At 39.2% G+C, this 15,542-nt stretch overlaps 1 protein-coding gene across 1 annotated transcript; it reads right to left on the bottom strand.

Annotated features, from left to right (window-relative positions):
- Window positions 1–939: 939 nt before the first annotated feature.
- Window positions 940–15,249, bottom strand: ppp1cb (protein phosphatase 1, catalytic subunit, beta isozyme). Its single transcript, XM_030718340.1, has 8 exons — window positions 15,122–15,249; window positions 9,277–9,408; window positions 3,726–3,956; window positions 3,547–3,651; window positions 3,364–3,435; window positions 2,954–3,105; window positions 2,067–2,201; window positions 940–1,973 (listed from the first exon to the last, which is right to left on the bottom strand). The coding sequence occupies exons 1-8, from the start codon at window positions 15,171–15,173 to the stop codon at window positions 1,869–1,871; spliced, it is 984 nt and encodes a 327-aa protein (XP_030574200.1). The 5' UTR covers window positions 15,174–15,249; the 3' UTR covers window positions 940–1,868.
- Between the last annotated feature and the right edge of the window lie 293 nt (window positions 15,250–15,542).

Raw genomic sequence — 15,542 nt, 5'->3', positions numbered from 1 at the left:
GAGGTTAGAGATGGGGTGAGATGGAGGCAGATGGTCCACTGTGGCAACCACTAAATGAGCAGCCAAAAGAATAATCCAAATGTGGACCTTTTCTGGTCCAAGACAGCAGAATATAAAATATTAGTTGTAAACTGTGACAAAGCCCACACATTCCTGTCAGGACACTAGAAGGAAAAAAAAAACAAACAAACAGCTTTTAGGTTCCATCCATTTTATTGAATTTATAGACTTTCAAACAAACTTGTACAAATTGCAAAACAGATTTTGGTAACACCTCATTTTATTCTTATCATTATTAGGAAATAAATTAAGTGAAATGAAAGTAAACAATGTGAACTAAGAACATAAAAATACAACAAAGAGCAAAACAAAGCAGAAAGAATGAAAGAGGCAACTGTCAAAATTTTTCCTGCATCTCATGTGCAGTACACTAAAGCTGATTCACTAACCAGGCTTATTGCTGGCCAGTGTCTAGTACCTCCTTGTAGTAAAGGACAGCACATGTGTGTACTGGCAATCTGATGAAGCTCCATCCTGAATGGTCTAATTTGAAATTTGCATCATATGATTTATATAGATATTTTTTTTTTTTTACTGTAGTACTGTATTTACACACCAGGTGGCAACACAATTATACAGTGATGCTAAAACTGCCTGCTCCTGCCACCGGCTCCCAACTCCATCAGTTTATCCAGGACAGCTGGCATTTGACCACAAAGCTTTTAAAAAACAATGGTCTTTATTGTGTTTGTTTTCAGTGTGTTACATGCACACTTGTAATATTGTGGGGCATTTTGTCAAGCTTTTTTTAATAAGTTAGAATCCTGCAAAATTGCATCCAATGATATTCTCTCCATAGAAAGATCCAACTTTGCAGAGCACATTCAAAAATTCGCTCTCATCTTTCACTATAAATCAAGATAATTTATATATTGGGGGGGTGGGGTGGGGTGGGGGGGGGGGGGGGGGGTGATGATCCTAATGAGAACAAATACACCAAGGAAAACATTAATGCCCAGCTCTTTGTGGAGAGTGGCATATTTTTGTGTGGGAGTGGAATAGAAGCACAGGGAGGCATAACAGAGTGGAGAAATCAATGCCCAGAGGGCGTTGTGTTTGGGTAGAGTGGGTCACTGCCAGCAGCATCTGATTTAGCCTCTATATTTCATTCAAGCCGGTCTGTTCACATTCTCTGCTACTCATGGGGAGTTGCACTTTCTCAATAGTTAACTATATAAAATGTGTTTGTGCACAACAACCACAAAGTGCACCGCACACTGTAACGAGTTTAAAATGTTAAACTGGATTAAAAGAAATGTTATTTGTGTCTAGGGAACTAGCATTGCACAGAAACCGCAGTCTGAACTGAAATACACAGAAAAAGAGTCTCTCGGCTTTTTTTGAGAGGTCAAGGCAAAAAAATAATGTTGAACCTTCATTTTGTTTTGAAAAAGATTTCTTGTGACTTGGTCATGTTGCCCCTTTGCACAGACAAGGCATTTCTTTACATAACACAGAAGCCCAGAAAACCTCCAAAAGAAAAAAAAAGAAAGAAAAACATCAGAAGTAAAGCCACCAAAAAGATCATTTGTTAATAATATCAAAAATACCAACAAACAAGCAAAAAGAAAAGAAAAGAAAACAGAAACAGATTGGTCACAGCAAATTTATGTACACATACACATTAAGAAAAGAGCTGTCAGTGGAGTTGACGACGGGTTGGTTGAGCGGGAAAGAAGGAGGAGAAAGATTTGGGCAATTAGATAAGCCCTGTATCTTCACTATACAGGGGAGTTACAGGGGGTGCCATGATGGCAGACGGGGGCTGGATGAGGTGAGAAGGAGGGGGGAGAGCCACGGCTGTATGTTCACCTCTTCTTGGGGGCTTGGGTGGTGCGTGGTGGGGTGACAGGCCGGCCAGAATTTACACCACCGTACTGATACTTGGCCTTCTTCTCTGAGGGCTTTAGGATCTTTAAAAACACAAGCGCAGAGAAATGTGACTGTCAGTTCACACACAGAGCTCAAAAAAGGCAAATAAAACAAATGTATGGTTTTCACACTACCTGGAAGGAGCACATGAGGGATTCATCAACACTCATCATGCCGCCTGCGTTATCAAACTCCCCGCAGTAGTTTGGAGCAGAGAAAAGTGTGACCAGTTGGCGTTTGGCAAAAAACTCGTATCCATCCTCCACAACCTGTTAGAAGAAAGATGACATTATTCCAACGCCTACGGGAATCAATACCAAGAAGCAGGTCTTCAGCTAGTTTCACAATCCAAGTTTGCTATCAAGGTTGAGTACACAAAACCACCTACATCTGAAATCAATAAGAAACGCCCAATGCAGAGCTGAAATAACTGTGGGTAATTTAGCAACAACTCTCCTGACTTTTCACTTGTATGACCAATAAGTCCTATATGTGAAAATCAACAGTGTTAGTTCAGTTTTTAGGTAAATGTATCTGATGGCAGTGTCATAAATGGATGACCCTGACGAAGGCTATTGGCCAAAATCCAATGGTCAAGCATTCTTCACACTCCGAGTATTGCTGGAGCTTCAACCTCTTTAAGCATTTGCTCTTCTCCATACACCTTGGAACACCATAGTAATGAAGGAACAAAAAATATTGTAATAGGAACTGAGTGCTTGTATGTACAATCCGGGGGGGGGGGGGGGGGGGGGGGGGGGGGGTGTGTGTGTGTGTGTGTGAAATGGGAGCAGGAAATTAGAGGCTACACAGCTGCTATTCATAGATTTTTTTTAGCTCTGGTTTCTATGTCTTCTCATCAACAACAACAATTAACATGGAGGACAGCCATAATTGAAGCGAATGGATAAACAATTTTAAGTCTCTAAGAATAAAAAAACAAATCAATACGCTAGCTTTGTGCCTGTAGGGATTTTCATTACACATTCAGATTCTTGGACCTAATTCCACTTCCAATTACCTGGTGGGCTCTGCAGATGAGGTCCAGGTCGTGGCGGTTTAGGAACTTGCTGACCACATCTGCTCCAAAGGTGAAGGAGACCCCACGATCATTCTCTCCCCAGCCTTGTACATCCTTATCTGGATCTGACCACAACAGGTCACACAGCAGACCTGGGATACAGACAGTTACAAGACAGATGGACATGAGGAACACACAAAGCAGGAAAAATGTTGAAAGGAGAGCATAAACAGACAAATGGAAAAAAAAAATCTGCTAAAAATCCAGCTGATGATGATGACAAAGAAGATCAGGAAGAGAGAGGCTGCTTTTTCCAGTTAAAAATAAACTTAAATTCCTGGGAGGAATCCAGAGGAAGTGAACATGTTCAGTGTCAAGCATACATCCAAGAACACAGAGACACACAGTACCTGTGTCGGGCACATCTGTTGGCCTCATGATCCTCCGGATCTGCTCCATTGACTGCAAATCAGGTGATAGCCCTGAAACGGAAAAACATTTTTGATTTAAAGATACTACAGACATATTTAACGCAGGTTTTACAGGAAGCTGCAGTTCAGATTTAGGGCAGTGCATGTCAGTCCCTCCCTCACCTCCATGGCAGCAGAAGATTTTCTCATCAATAATAGCAGCAATGGGGAGGCAGTTAAAGCAGTCAGTGAAAGTCTTCCACAACTTGATGTTGAACCTGCGCTTGCCTGATGAAACACATCAGAACATATCATCAGAACCATATTGCATATGTGTGTAACCTCAATTTAATTCTACTTACACTCATCGTAGAACCCATAGATGCGGTTGATGGAAGCACACTCGTGGTTGCCCCTGAGCAGGAAAAAGTTCTCTGGGTATTTGATCTTGTAGGCAAGCAGAAGGCAGATGGTTTCCAGGGATTGTTTGCCTCTGTCCACATAATCACCCAGGAAAAGGTAATTTGCCTCTGGAGGGAACCCACCATATTCAAACAGCCTCAGTAGATCTGTGTACTGCCCATGAATGTCACCTGAAAAAGAGGTAAACAGGATGAGGGGACAGCCAAGAAAAGTCACAACGTTGTAGTCAAAGAAAGATAGGCAGGAGGGGAATTCTGCTTAGAGAAAAAACGGTGAACATAATTGTAAACAGAATATCAAAGCAACAGCAGGAGTTAACACAAAAGAAACCAAATACTTTGTTTTTCTACCTCCTGACCACATTTTCACTCCTACACACACAACTCACTGAAGTTGTTTTGATTCACTGCCAGACATGTAGTTTGGTTGGGACATATGACTGTGCCTATGTTAGGACTGCATTAGCAAGCCAAACAACACACACACACACACACACACACACACACACACACACACACACACACACACACACACTGACACACTGACACACACACTGACACACACAGACAGAGACACACATACACACACACAAAAACCATTGCAACTGTCACCAGATCACGCAAAGTAAGCTAAACGAGGCAAAGAATGCTCACAATCCACATTAATCGCAAAAAAAAGGACATCCATACACGCATCCACACAAACTTACTTTAATTTTAACCACTCTCTCAGGATTAGCGCTCAACCTCCTCCCTATTTGACATTCAGTCAGTCAGTGATGAGCGGGAGTCGCTCTCACCAAAGCACAGAGTCTCTGTAGAGGAGACTCACTTCATCACCTAGCCAAGACCTGCTTCCTTTTATATCCTCTTGCACCAGCTAAAGAGATGCTCTAATTTGGGCTAAGTGCTCCAGACACAGATGACTACAGAGAAGCCTACCAAAAACACGTTGCAATAATAACAGACTTTATTATGACCAAAACGGAAAGCAAATTCATGCGCCACACTCATTACAACATGGCACAAATTAAAATGAAATGACAGCCCTTGTTAAGCTTTGCAGCTGTCTGGCCTTAAAATAAAATGACCAATGAAAATTGCAACTTTATATTGAAGTCATGAGGTTGGCTGGCATGATTTCTTTTTTTTCTTTTTTATGGTGCCCAACAGGAATCTATGCACCAAAACCCAAACCAGGACTGGTACCAAACCCTATATGGCTACAGGCCTGCACTTATTTTTGACTGTCTTAGGACAGCATGCAAAGGCACATTTTTCCATGCAAATAAATAATTTAAGGAATAGCTTTAAGTCTGGCTATGTGTTATTTTCTGTTCTTATGGTGTACTTAGCTCGTTGGCTTGTGCTTCACAGCCTACTACTTTTTTTCCCCCCAGACGTGCAGTCCCAGGTCACCATCTAAGGTTTTCATACTGTAATAGCAACAATTTCACAATCCTTCACATTAATAATACAACATCAAAACTTCAGCGAATCAAGTGTTGAAGTATTAATGCAGACATTAATGCAAAAAAAAAAAAATAATAATAATAATAATAAAAGAAAATAAAATCCAGGTCACAAGCTGTCAGTATGAATTTAGCAAAGCTTCTTAAAAGTCCAAACTATTGCTTTAATTGTTTTCATAATCTCTGGAGCTTGAAAAAAGGTGACTGGACTGTTTCTTAGACATTTCACCTCTCACCTCCAGAGACTACCATGACATGGCCGACTGAGAGCCTACACAGGCATGTTGTTATTTGGAGTTTAACCTTCTCATGAGAGAGTGCTGAGGTGATGGTCGGTGGAAACAAGGGAGGGCTGTCATGTTTTTTTTTTTTTTTGTTTTTTCCCCATTTGAGTTTTGTGGAGGTTGGCATGGTGATATAGTGGTTAGCACTGTCATCTCATAGCAAGAAGGTCCTGGGTTCAAATCCACAGGCTGACTGGGGCCTTTCTGTATGGAGTTTGCATGTTCTCCCTGTGCCTGCATGACTTTTCTCTGAGTGCTGCTGCTTCCTCCCACAATCCAAACACATGCATCTAAGGTTACCGGGTGAGTCTAGAATGAATGTGAGTGTGCATGGTTGGTTGTCTCTACGTCCGTTTAGAGCGTTCCCTGCCGCTCCCTGTGACAGCTGGAATAGGCTTCAGAATCCCTGTGACCCTGGATTGGACAAGTGGAAGAAAACGGATGTTGGAGGTCAACTATAGCTTGTTACTGTGAGAGCAGCATTAACGGCTGCTGCACTGTGGTACTATAGCTACTTTTTATTTCTCCATTCTGTACTGGTGATGCTGACTATCTAGATGTTACCTGTAAAAGTTAAATATATATTTAAAATACTATTACCAGACATCAAAGCCAGTATTTTTTTTTTTTTTGGCTGTCTGTTTGTACTCACAAAAGGCTGCCAGGTTAGTTTTACATTCAGTATCATTAACGCCACACTAAGAGCTGCCGTATGACTAAGTTACTGTTATGAATGTGAATTTGCAGGATTTTTTGGTTTGTTTTTTTAAACTGGGCAGGTTCTGCCTGCCCTCTTACAAAAAACTCTAGGATGACAGTGAGTGAATTATTTACTTGGTCTGTTTCTGCTCTGTCAAATCAGACAGTAGCAGCACTGAGATTATGGGTTCAAAACCAGTGCACAAACTGGAATGCTAAAAACAACAACAACAGAAAAAAACCCAGATCGCTGAACCATAAATTAACAGAATTTCTCTTACAAGAGAACACAATATAAAAGTTCACAAAACAGCTTTACAAAAACAAAAGTATACTGCAGCATGGGCTATGTCGTCCATCTGTGGTATACAAATAGAGATTCATATTATTCGACAACTATTAGGGCACAAGTGCATGAGGAATACTGAATACTACCACTCAGAGCATATTTTTAAACACTAAGCTAACAGGGCTATTGTCCATTACTGCAGTATAATATGTTCACTAACAATATCACCATAGAGATCATAATGCATGCTTAAATTTAAAGAAAAACTGTGAACATAAATAAAAGAGGATCTGTACACAGAGGTCTGATATAAGAACAAGGAATATAAAATAAATAAATAACACAAATTATTTCAGGGTGAGAAATGAATTCGGGCTGCCAGTGATATTCTGCAAAAATATAGCTGATGTGTATTAACATTTATCTATTATTAGTATATCATCAGCTTTAGTTGCAAAGTGCTTTATTTTTTATATTAAGGTATCCTATGCTAGATACAATACAGTAAAGTTTTCTCCTGCTTTTAGAAATTTGCCTTGCTTTATTGGTTGAAGCCAAACCCTGTCAGAGGCTTTTTTCCCCTGTTCTTTAAGTCTGTCCTTTACCACGTCCCTTCAACAAACAGAAAAAAACAAAAACAGTAATAATCGTAAATGCAAAAAAAGAATCTATTTTAGTGCCTCAGACAGACTTGCAATCAACTTACTCCAGGCTCTTTAATCAAGAAAACTAGAGACTTCTTAATTAAAGGAAAGGTTTACAATTGAAACTGATTTGTGCTGTAATCTTGTGTTCTGTTCTAACTAGCCATCAACACACACCCTCCTAATGTGCTTCCAACTGGGGACAAATACCACAGTCTCCTTAACAGCATAAATGCACTGAGTTAAAGTGAAGCTTATATTATACCTTAGCAGAATTGGTAAAATCTGAGTAGATGATTTGCAGTTCCAATACCGTTAGCTCCTGTTTATGTTTCCTTGGACACTGAGTTTATACTAGCTGCAGGGAAAAAACAGTAAACTAAACTAAGCAGGGACTCCACTATCCTCTGTCACTCCCATTAAAAACACATAAGGATGGCATGTCTTGAAAATGAGAGGTAATTACTGTAAGCAAACCCTGTTTCAAAGTTCATATCACTATAGTTTCACATTTTTTCTCTTCAATTTGTGAACTGTTTGTGCTACTTCTCAATCACTATTTGTAGTCAAGAACTAATTGAAGGTATTTTATTTACTAGAGGTATAATAATTCTGAAACGGAGGCTGAAACCACAGTATAAACCAAGGTTTTGGAGAACTGTTTCACTTTTACTATTTAACTCAGGCCCACTCATTTACAGAGTACACAGAATGGATGTTTGTGGTCTTTCTTAAGCTCATTCAACAGGTTAACAAATCTAACCCCTTGGTAACTTTGTAGACAACTGTGATTATGGGATGTTTTTCATCATACATTTTTTTTTTTTTGCTAACACAACAAAATCCCCATTGTCACAATGATGATTATTCTATGCCTAATGTCTAAGTTCACACATTGGCAAAGCTGCAAGCTTGGAAAAATTCACCAGTAAAATTACAATTAACAGATGAAATAGAGAGCGAGTAAGCTCAGAACCTGATCTATGTGACCTTAGTAAATAATTAAAGACATTCACTGTTTGGTCTTTATAGTCAGTGCTTGCCTGTCATCACAGCTGTGGGTTAAAGGCAGCCAATTAGCCTGAGGTTATAATTCCAAACACTAAGCAAATAGTGTTATAAGAGACTAAGAGTTACAAACATAAAGGAGGAAGGCATGCTGGGTTTTTAACAAGCCAGCATTCAGTTGACAAGAAAAAATATGAACTGGACTTTAGTAAATTGCTGCTTCACTTACAATATCAACGGTGCCATCTGAGGCTGAGTGTTTTGGTGGTATACAGTAATGCAGTATATTATTTTCAAGGACTGGCACACATATTAGACGGTTCAGGGTTGTTTGCAGTTGCTGCGCTACACTGAAGGAATGAGATAAAACATGTGGGAGTGTACAGAGATATGCAGGAGCCAGCTAAACATAGCAGCAGTGATATCCATTTCAACTGCTGAGAGACGAAACGCACTTGTAAAAATGTGTTACTCTGCTTGTCTTTGATTTATCTTTATTAAATGTGTAAGACACCATTTACAATTTGCATATATCCCGTTATATACGGTGCAGCTGAGGCAAGAGAGTCACAGTGACTTACTATATGACCCAGGCTGAGACAGTGTTATCCGGTGTGGTTACATAAGTAAACTCTGAGCTGTATCAAAGAAATAGATTGCTGCTGTGGGCTATGCAGAGTTTGTGGTCTGTGCTTTGCAGAGTGGGAGTTTGCCATCAGTGTACCCAACCCTTCGCAGTCAGACTATAGCATGAAAAATTCAGATTATGTTGTTGTTTGACATTTGAAAAAGGCCACAGGAAAACAATCAAAAACTATACAGTACTTGTTAAACCAATTATTGGGCCAAAGGGAAAACAAACAGAACATACCAATGGTTCCCTTCTCCTTAGGGCACAGATCATAGCTTTTTAAGCTTTAGTATATCAGTTCAAGTGATTCAAATTCACATTAGCGCTGCACTCACTCCAGAGAATCGTTTTTTTCTGAAATGTGTGTTTTTTAATGCAATTATTTTCATACTATTCCTTTAACTTTCCTTCTTGTGCTAATAAACCATTTAACTGAGAATGACGCAGGGGCAGAAAATACTGACCACAGATCTTCAGGGGCGCCTCCAGCTCCAGCAGGATGGGCTGACTGAGGAAGATCTCCCTGGATTTGATGCAAAGTCCCCGCACCTCTGCCTCTGTCATCTGGACTATCTTCCCCGGGCGACATCCCCGCACTGGAGAGGAGAGAAACAATACAGTTAGTGCTATCGACTAAATTTATCAATAATCAGTGTTTTTTAAAAAAAAAAAAACATCAGCGACACAAAGTTAATTAGAATTAGGCCATGACAGAATAATGATTCACTTAAGGGAAAATTACTTATGGCAGTATCACAAAAGCTGATAAACTCAGCCATACTTTAGAAACCCACTGCTTATACTGTGAGAGCAGCTTGAATTTTCAGCACTAGTGTGGGTTTATTGGCTGTGTAGCTGCACTAGCTTAAGCCTACTTTCTGGCGTTCCGCCACAGCTCTGGGTGAAGATTTATCTTATAATGATAAAAAATAGGAGTGAGAAATGCAAACTCTGGCTACAGTCAGCAGCTGAAACAGTCAAAGATACAAAAAGTGAGATTATATATTAAGAACTACTTGCTTCTCATGTTATCTGGAGGCTGGAATATACAAAAGTTAAGTTTTATATTGTTTGAAATAGGCTGTGTCTGATATATTTGACATTTTCAATTTCTGGTCTGGAAAGCTTAGTGTAATATTTCTTAAAGATGATCTCTAAAGAGCACATAATCAGTCACACAGCATTATAGCTATGTAAAATCATACCAGTAATCATGGTTTTCCCTGGCATTGAATCAGTCTGTGGGAGATGACTATGCACGACAAGTGTGACTAGTCTATGTAAAGTAAAGGCAATGAGGCTGTGATATCTTATTTGACAGAAATCCATGCACTTTCCTATTATTACTGACAACCTGATAAAAATGAAACCCCAATGAACAAAACTAGTTAAAATGATTTTTAAAATGATGGATATGGGTTAGCAGCTATGGTTAAAATGAGACTTGATGAAAGTCAGATACAAAGTATTTAAGTGTAAGTTCCGCTTGTTAAATGGTGACTGCTACACAACACATTCAAAGCGTTGCTATTTTTATTCTCAGTTCTTATCATTTTGGTGCTCGTCGTTTTTCCTTTGGCATTGCCTAAAATTCCTGTGTGGGAGGCACAAATTTCTTTATGCAGGAAAAACTATTTGTGATGGTAGTAACAGTGAACAAACACTGAAATACAAATAAATAACTAACAGACCCAATAATAATCTCATAATAATCTCTTTTAAGTCCTAGTCTGACACCACAAAAAAGCAAATAAAGCACTGTGTGAAAATATTTTGTGGATGGAAACAAAACTGATGAACAAATCCACAACTGAGGAATTATGTAATAACTAACCATTTTGTTATTGCCTTTAAGCTAGACGCCCACAAAACAGCCTAATAAAGGGTAGCTGAGCCTAGTGAAGTAAATGTATGTTAGTCAGAGAGTGAGTTTCTATGCCCTTTCAATTTACCTTTTTTTTGTTGTATTTAATGGATGCTAAATTACAGAATGACCACACAAGGCAGCAGTTCAAAAAATGATGTATATATGTGGAATTTCTGAAGCTTAGTGCCTGTTTTTCATTACATATACAAACATTCATGATTGCATGTAGGTAGTCGACTAATCTGTCAATTTTTTTTTTTGATTAGTTGATTAGTCAACGATCATTTCAATCTTACCTCACCTGTTCAAGTCTTCCCACCTGTGAATAATCACCTTGTTGTCTCTTCTCACAATTAAAATAATGACCAATAAAAATACGAGTTTGAAACTAATCAAATGTATTTTTAACATTAATGTGACCGTCACAATAAATATCAAATACACAATGCATTTTAAATGAATGCAATTTTTTTATTTTTAAATAAAAATATAATGTGCAAATAAGTAAATGAAAATGTCCAAAAGTTAAAATAAGGTTTCAAATTAAATCAAAAAGATCTTTTCTGTCCAAAACAACTGAAAAGTTTACAGACAATTCAGTTCATGAAGAGCAGGGGTGTCCAAACTTGCGGCCCGCGGCCCACTTCTGGCCCCGTCCACTTCTGGTCCGCAAATTGATGTCAAAAATAACATACAATTTGGCCCTTTAAGTTACTTATTTGACATTTCACTTAACCCTCTTAATTGGAGGAGAAGGCAAAATGTCAAAAAAGTAACTTAAAGGGCCAAATTGTATGTTATTTTTGACATCAATTCGTGGACCGGAAGTGGGCGGGCCGCAAGTTTGGACACCCCTGATGAAGAGGTTTACTATTCAGAATAAATGCCAATATTAATGCAAGAAAAGAAAAATAGGAGCCAACGTAGCTTCACTCGTTAGCTAACATAACTGAAATGGTGCCACTTAGCAAACATCATCCATGAGACCTTGTTTCCGACAGGCAAACTAACAGAAACGTTACTGTACAAACATTAACAGGGTATCAACACGACACACTAACTCAGGGGAGCCCAAACTCCCGGCCCCGCCCCTACTTCCGGTCTGCAAATTGATGTCAAAAATAACATACAATTTGGCCCTTTAAGTTACTTTTTTGACATTTTGCCAAATTGTGTTATTTTTGACATCAATTTGCGGATCGGAAGTAGGGGTGGGGCTGGAAGCGGCCCGCGGGTCGGGAGTTTGGGCACCTCCTGCTCTAAAATGTACCCATCCAGAGCTGACGTCACAGCTCCAGGGTGCTGGCATTTTAAACACTTACGCTTTGCAGTGATGCTGCAGTGGAAGCACTTTCCACAGTCTGCATTTAGCTTTATTTTTGTTTTCTGTGAAATGCTCCCACACCTTTGACAGTCTGTCTCGATTTTCTTTCATTTTCTCCACCCTCATCTCTGTTTCACCATCATGTTGTTCGCGTTACTTTCTTGTTCGTTAGTATGGTTGTTATTGGTAGACAATGGAGGCAATACTGCCCCCATATCTTCCTGTAGTATATTGCAGTTACAAAATCATGTACGTGGTTTTAGAATATGACGTGCCAAAATTAAAATTCCACATTGACTAATTTTTGTAGTCAACATCATCAATTATGTCGAAGAATCGCTGCAGCCCTAACTGGATGCTACTTATACTGACTCAGTGTGTCATTAGTCAAGAAATCCAACCAAATCTGAGATAAGCAAATCACAAGAATATAGATCAGATCCATAGTGTCAAAGACAATTCAAGGGTTCCACAGACTTTGCACCATCAACATTGTTTATCCTCCATCTACTGTATCAGCACTGCTACATTTCCCATGTACTACGCAGAGTGTGAAGCATGAAATTGCAGAAGTAGGGCTCTTTACTCAACAGCCAGGCCTCATCAGAACAGAGCAAGTTAAGCTTGAATGTTTAGCCTGCTCAGCTTTAACACTGAACCTTTCACTGTTCGCACTTTCACTCTGCAGGCTGGCACTTTTAAAAGAGATTATGTACTTGAGAACACTGAGGGGGCAAAGGCTGAAATGAAGCAATAGCAAGAATTTTGCAACAATCATAAAATGAATCACTGTTTGTTTGTTTGTCTGTGAGAAACTGTGAGCGTACACGTGTCCTATTAGGAATGAATAAGTACTCTCACTGACACTTTTTCTCACACAGAAAAACACACAGTAACCTACTGTGTTATGTTGGAATGCAGAATAAAGGTATTTCAAAGAGTTTTCTTCAGAAACCTGGCAGTGGACAATTCTCTTGATATACAACTGTACAGGAGTATAGGAAAACTACTAGTCTACACTAACGTGCTCATCAAAGACAGACAGACAGAACTTTATAGAGGCCTGTACAACTAATGGAGCATTGTTTTATTGAAGGGAACCTAAAGAAAGACACTGAGTAAATAAACAAGACTACAACAAATGGTGCAAACTAATGTTAAGCTTTTGTTTGTGCTAAGGTACAATGTGCATTTTAGGGCTGCTGCAACAAACAATTTTTCTCATTGTCAATCAATATGCCTATTATTTTCTTGAATAACCATTTCCACTTCTATCAACAATATCACAAGCCTTAGGGTTTTTTTTTTGTTCATCTATTCAGTTCAGTTGCTTTCTCCAGACATCTTACCTCCCCTACACCCTTAACCCACACAGAGCAGAGGAAAATAAAAACACATTAAAAGAGGTCGTGTTTTGTATCACTATGTTATTCTAATCATTTAAGCTCTGACGTATTAAAAAAAACCTTTGGGTAAATAAGATGTGTCATGTATTTATAATTGCTTAATTTTAATGCCCAGTTCTAACTATTTACGATGCTCACACCACTAACTAACAGGGTAAACAAATATTTATCTACGAAACAATAACACCCTAATTAAAAAACAGAAAATGCCTTTGGTAGACCACAAAGCTTATGAGAAAAAAAAATCAGTTATGAAAGAAGCCAAATGCCAAGTTCAACTGGCACTGAAAATATGAGCAACATAATCAACAAGTCACAGTCGGCGCTGAGTGCCAAAGAAAAGTGCGTCAGCAGAGGACTTTTGAGCTGAGATAAATGGTTGACCAAAAGTCACAGGCACAGCTGTCTCAAAGTAATCACCTGATGACTTGGGTTACCCTAATCTATTCTGCTGTATTTATTTTGAATCATTCCATAATAACTCTTTAAATCTGAAATGGTAAGAAACTCAGGGAGCTGCAGTGTGATGTTAGTTACCACCAAGAACTATCCTAGCATCCTCTACCACAGTCAAAGATAGCAGTGGAAAGTATGCCAAGGACAGCTGAACCTGCAGCAGTGGTCTGATGTGACACAAAGGATATGTCATTGGGGAACAAGTCTTCTCTGAAGCAGCTGGTCAGCCATCGTCCTTCTCAGTTTGGTCCAAAACGTGGTCCTCACACATCACCAAAATCCCCAAAGTATGAAAGCAAACAATGTGATTGTGAACACAGAATGACTTACATCTCTGGTAGAGCCAGAGAAACACAGCATTTCTCTGACTTTTTTTTTTTAAACCACAAGCGTGTTTTTAACTCTCTTGTACCTTTAGTGCAACAAAGAAATGTAAAGGGAATGCGTGAGCATGAGTGCCCTGAGTCACAGCAACCTGCCCACTAAAAGACACCTCCAAACCGAGTCAGCTCTAAAGGTAAAAATTACTCAAAAATCCAACACTAATAGCTCTGATTCAACCAGGATCTGCTGATAAACGACAAGCACTATGACACAAAAGGGTTTGCGATTTAGTAGTGTTTATTATTAATAGTCGTATTTTACGCTTATTTTTATGTCTGATTTATTAACCAGGTCACTAATAGAAAGAGAGCAGCAACTAAAATAAAGGACAACTGTCAGCATCGCGGATGTGGAACAAAATTCACAAAATTTGAACCAAATATTACTGTGATATTACGAGATTTAACCTACAACAGTAAGACCGATTTTATACTAAACGTACAAGAAGGGGGGGGAAAAAAGCGCCCCAGCCCCTCCTTCTCGACACTAGCCACACATAATTTGACAAATGAGCTAAAAAAAAAATGCCGCAAATACACCAGACCGAAAGTTTAATTACCCGTTAAAGTAAAGAGCACGACAGGATATATTAGCTGCCAAACGTAACCGCATATTACTGCTGCGCACGCTGAGACAAGCTAGGCGTTCAGTGCTTACACTGTTTATAAACACGGCCAGCTAACGGGAACGTTAGCCTAAGCTAGCCGGGCACACCGTTAAAATGGACTATTAGCCGTGCCAGCTAACACTTTCCTGCATGTTGCGAGGCAACCGCGGCAGTTACAGAATAACATTTAAACCCGCTTTTTAAACCCGAATCCCTCCATCTCTTTCCAATATCATACACCGTAAAATGAATTCAAATTCTTCACCTTCCAGAAGCCGAGAGATGAGGCTATCCACGTTCAATTCACCCTCCGCCATCTTCACACTGCTGTTGTACGGTAGCGTTGCCTGCGTCAGTTCCCTCAGCCGACACCAGGGGGAGCTGTTGCTCACAAACCAGTTGCCAAAAACAATGAGCAGGGAGCAGATTAAGAATAACCCACTTTAATTCTGTTTCACCGCCTTTATACAGACACCATTTACTATATTTGTGCAAGAAAAAATAATTAAAGATAAAATTGTTTAAGCAGGAGTTGGAATGCAATCTAAAAATGTATTTAAAGTATTAAAGGTACCGTAGGCTATAAACAGCAACCCCTATATAGACCTATATTATTATTAGTGATGCAAAAAATACAAAGGAAAGGGTATATCAGGTGCCATATAGTAAAGTGATCTCGTTTGTAG

This window comes from Archocentrus centrarchus, chromosome 22, assembly GCF_007364275.1.
Source record: "Archocentrus centrarchus isolate MPI-CPG fArcCen1 chromosome 22, fArcCen1, whole genome shotgun sequence".
NCBI lineage: Eukaryota > Metazoa > Chordata > Actinopteri > Cichliformes > Cichlidae > Archocentrus > Archocentrus centrarchus.
The sequence above is the reverse complement of the archived record's forward strand: the minus strand, read 5'-3'. Positions and strand labels throughout refer to the sequence as shown.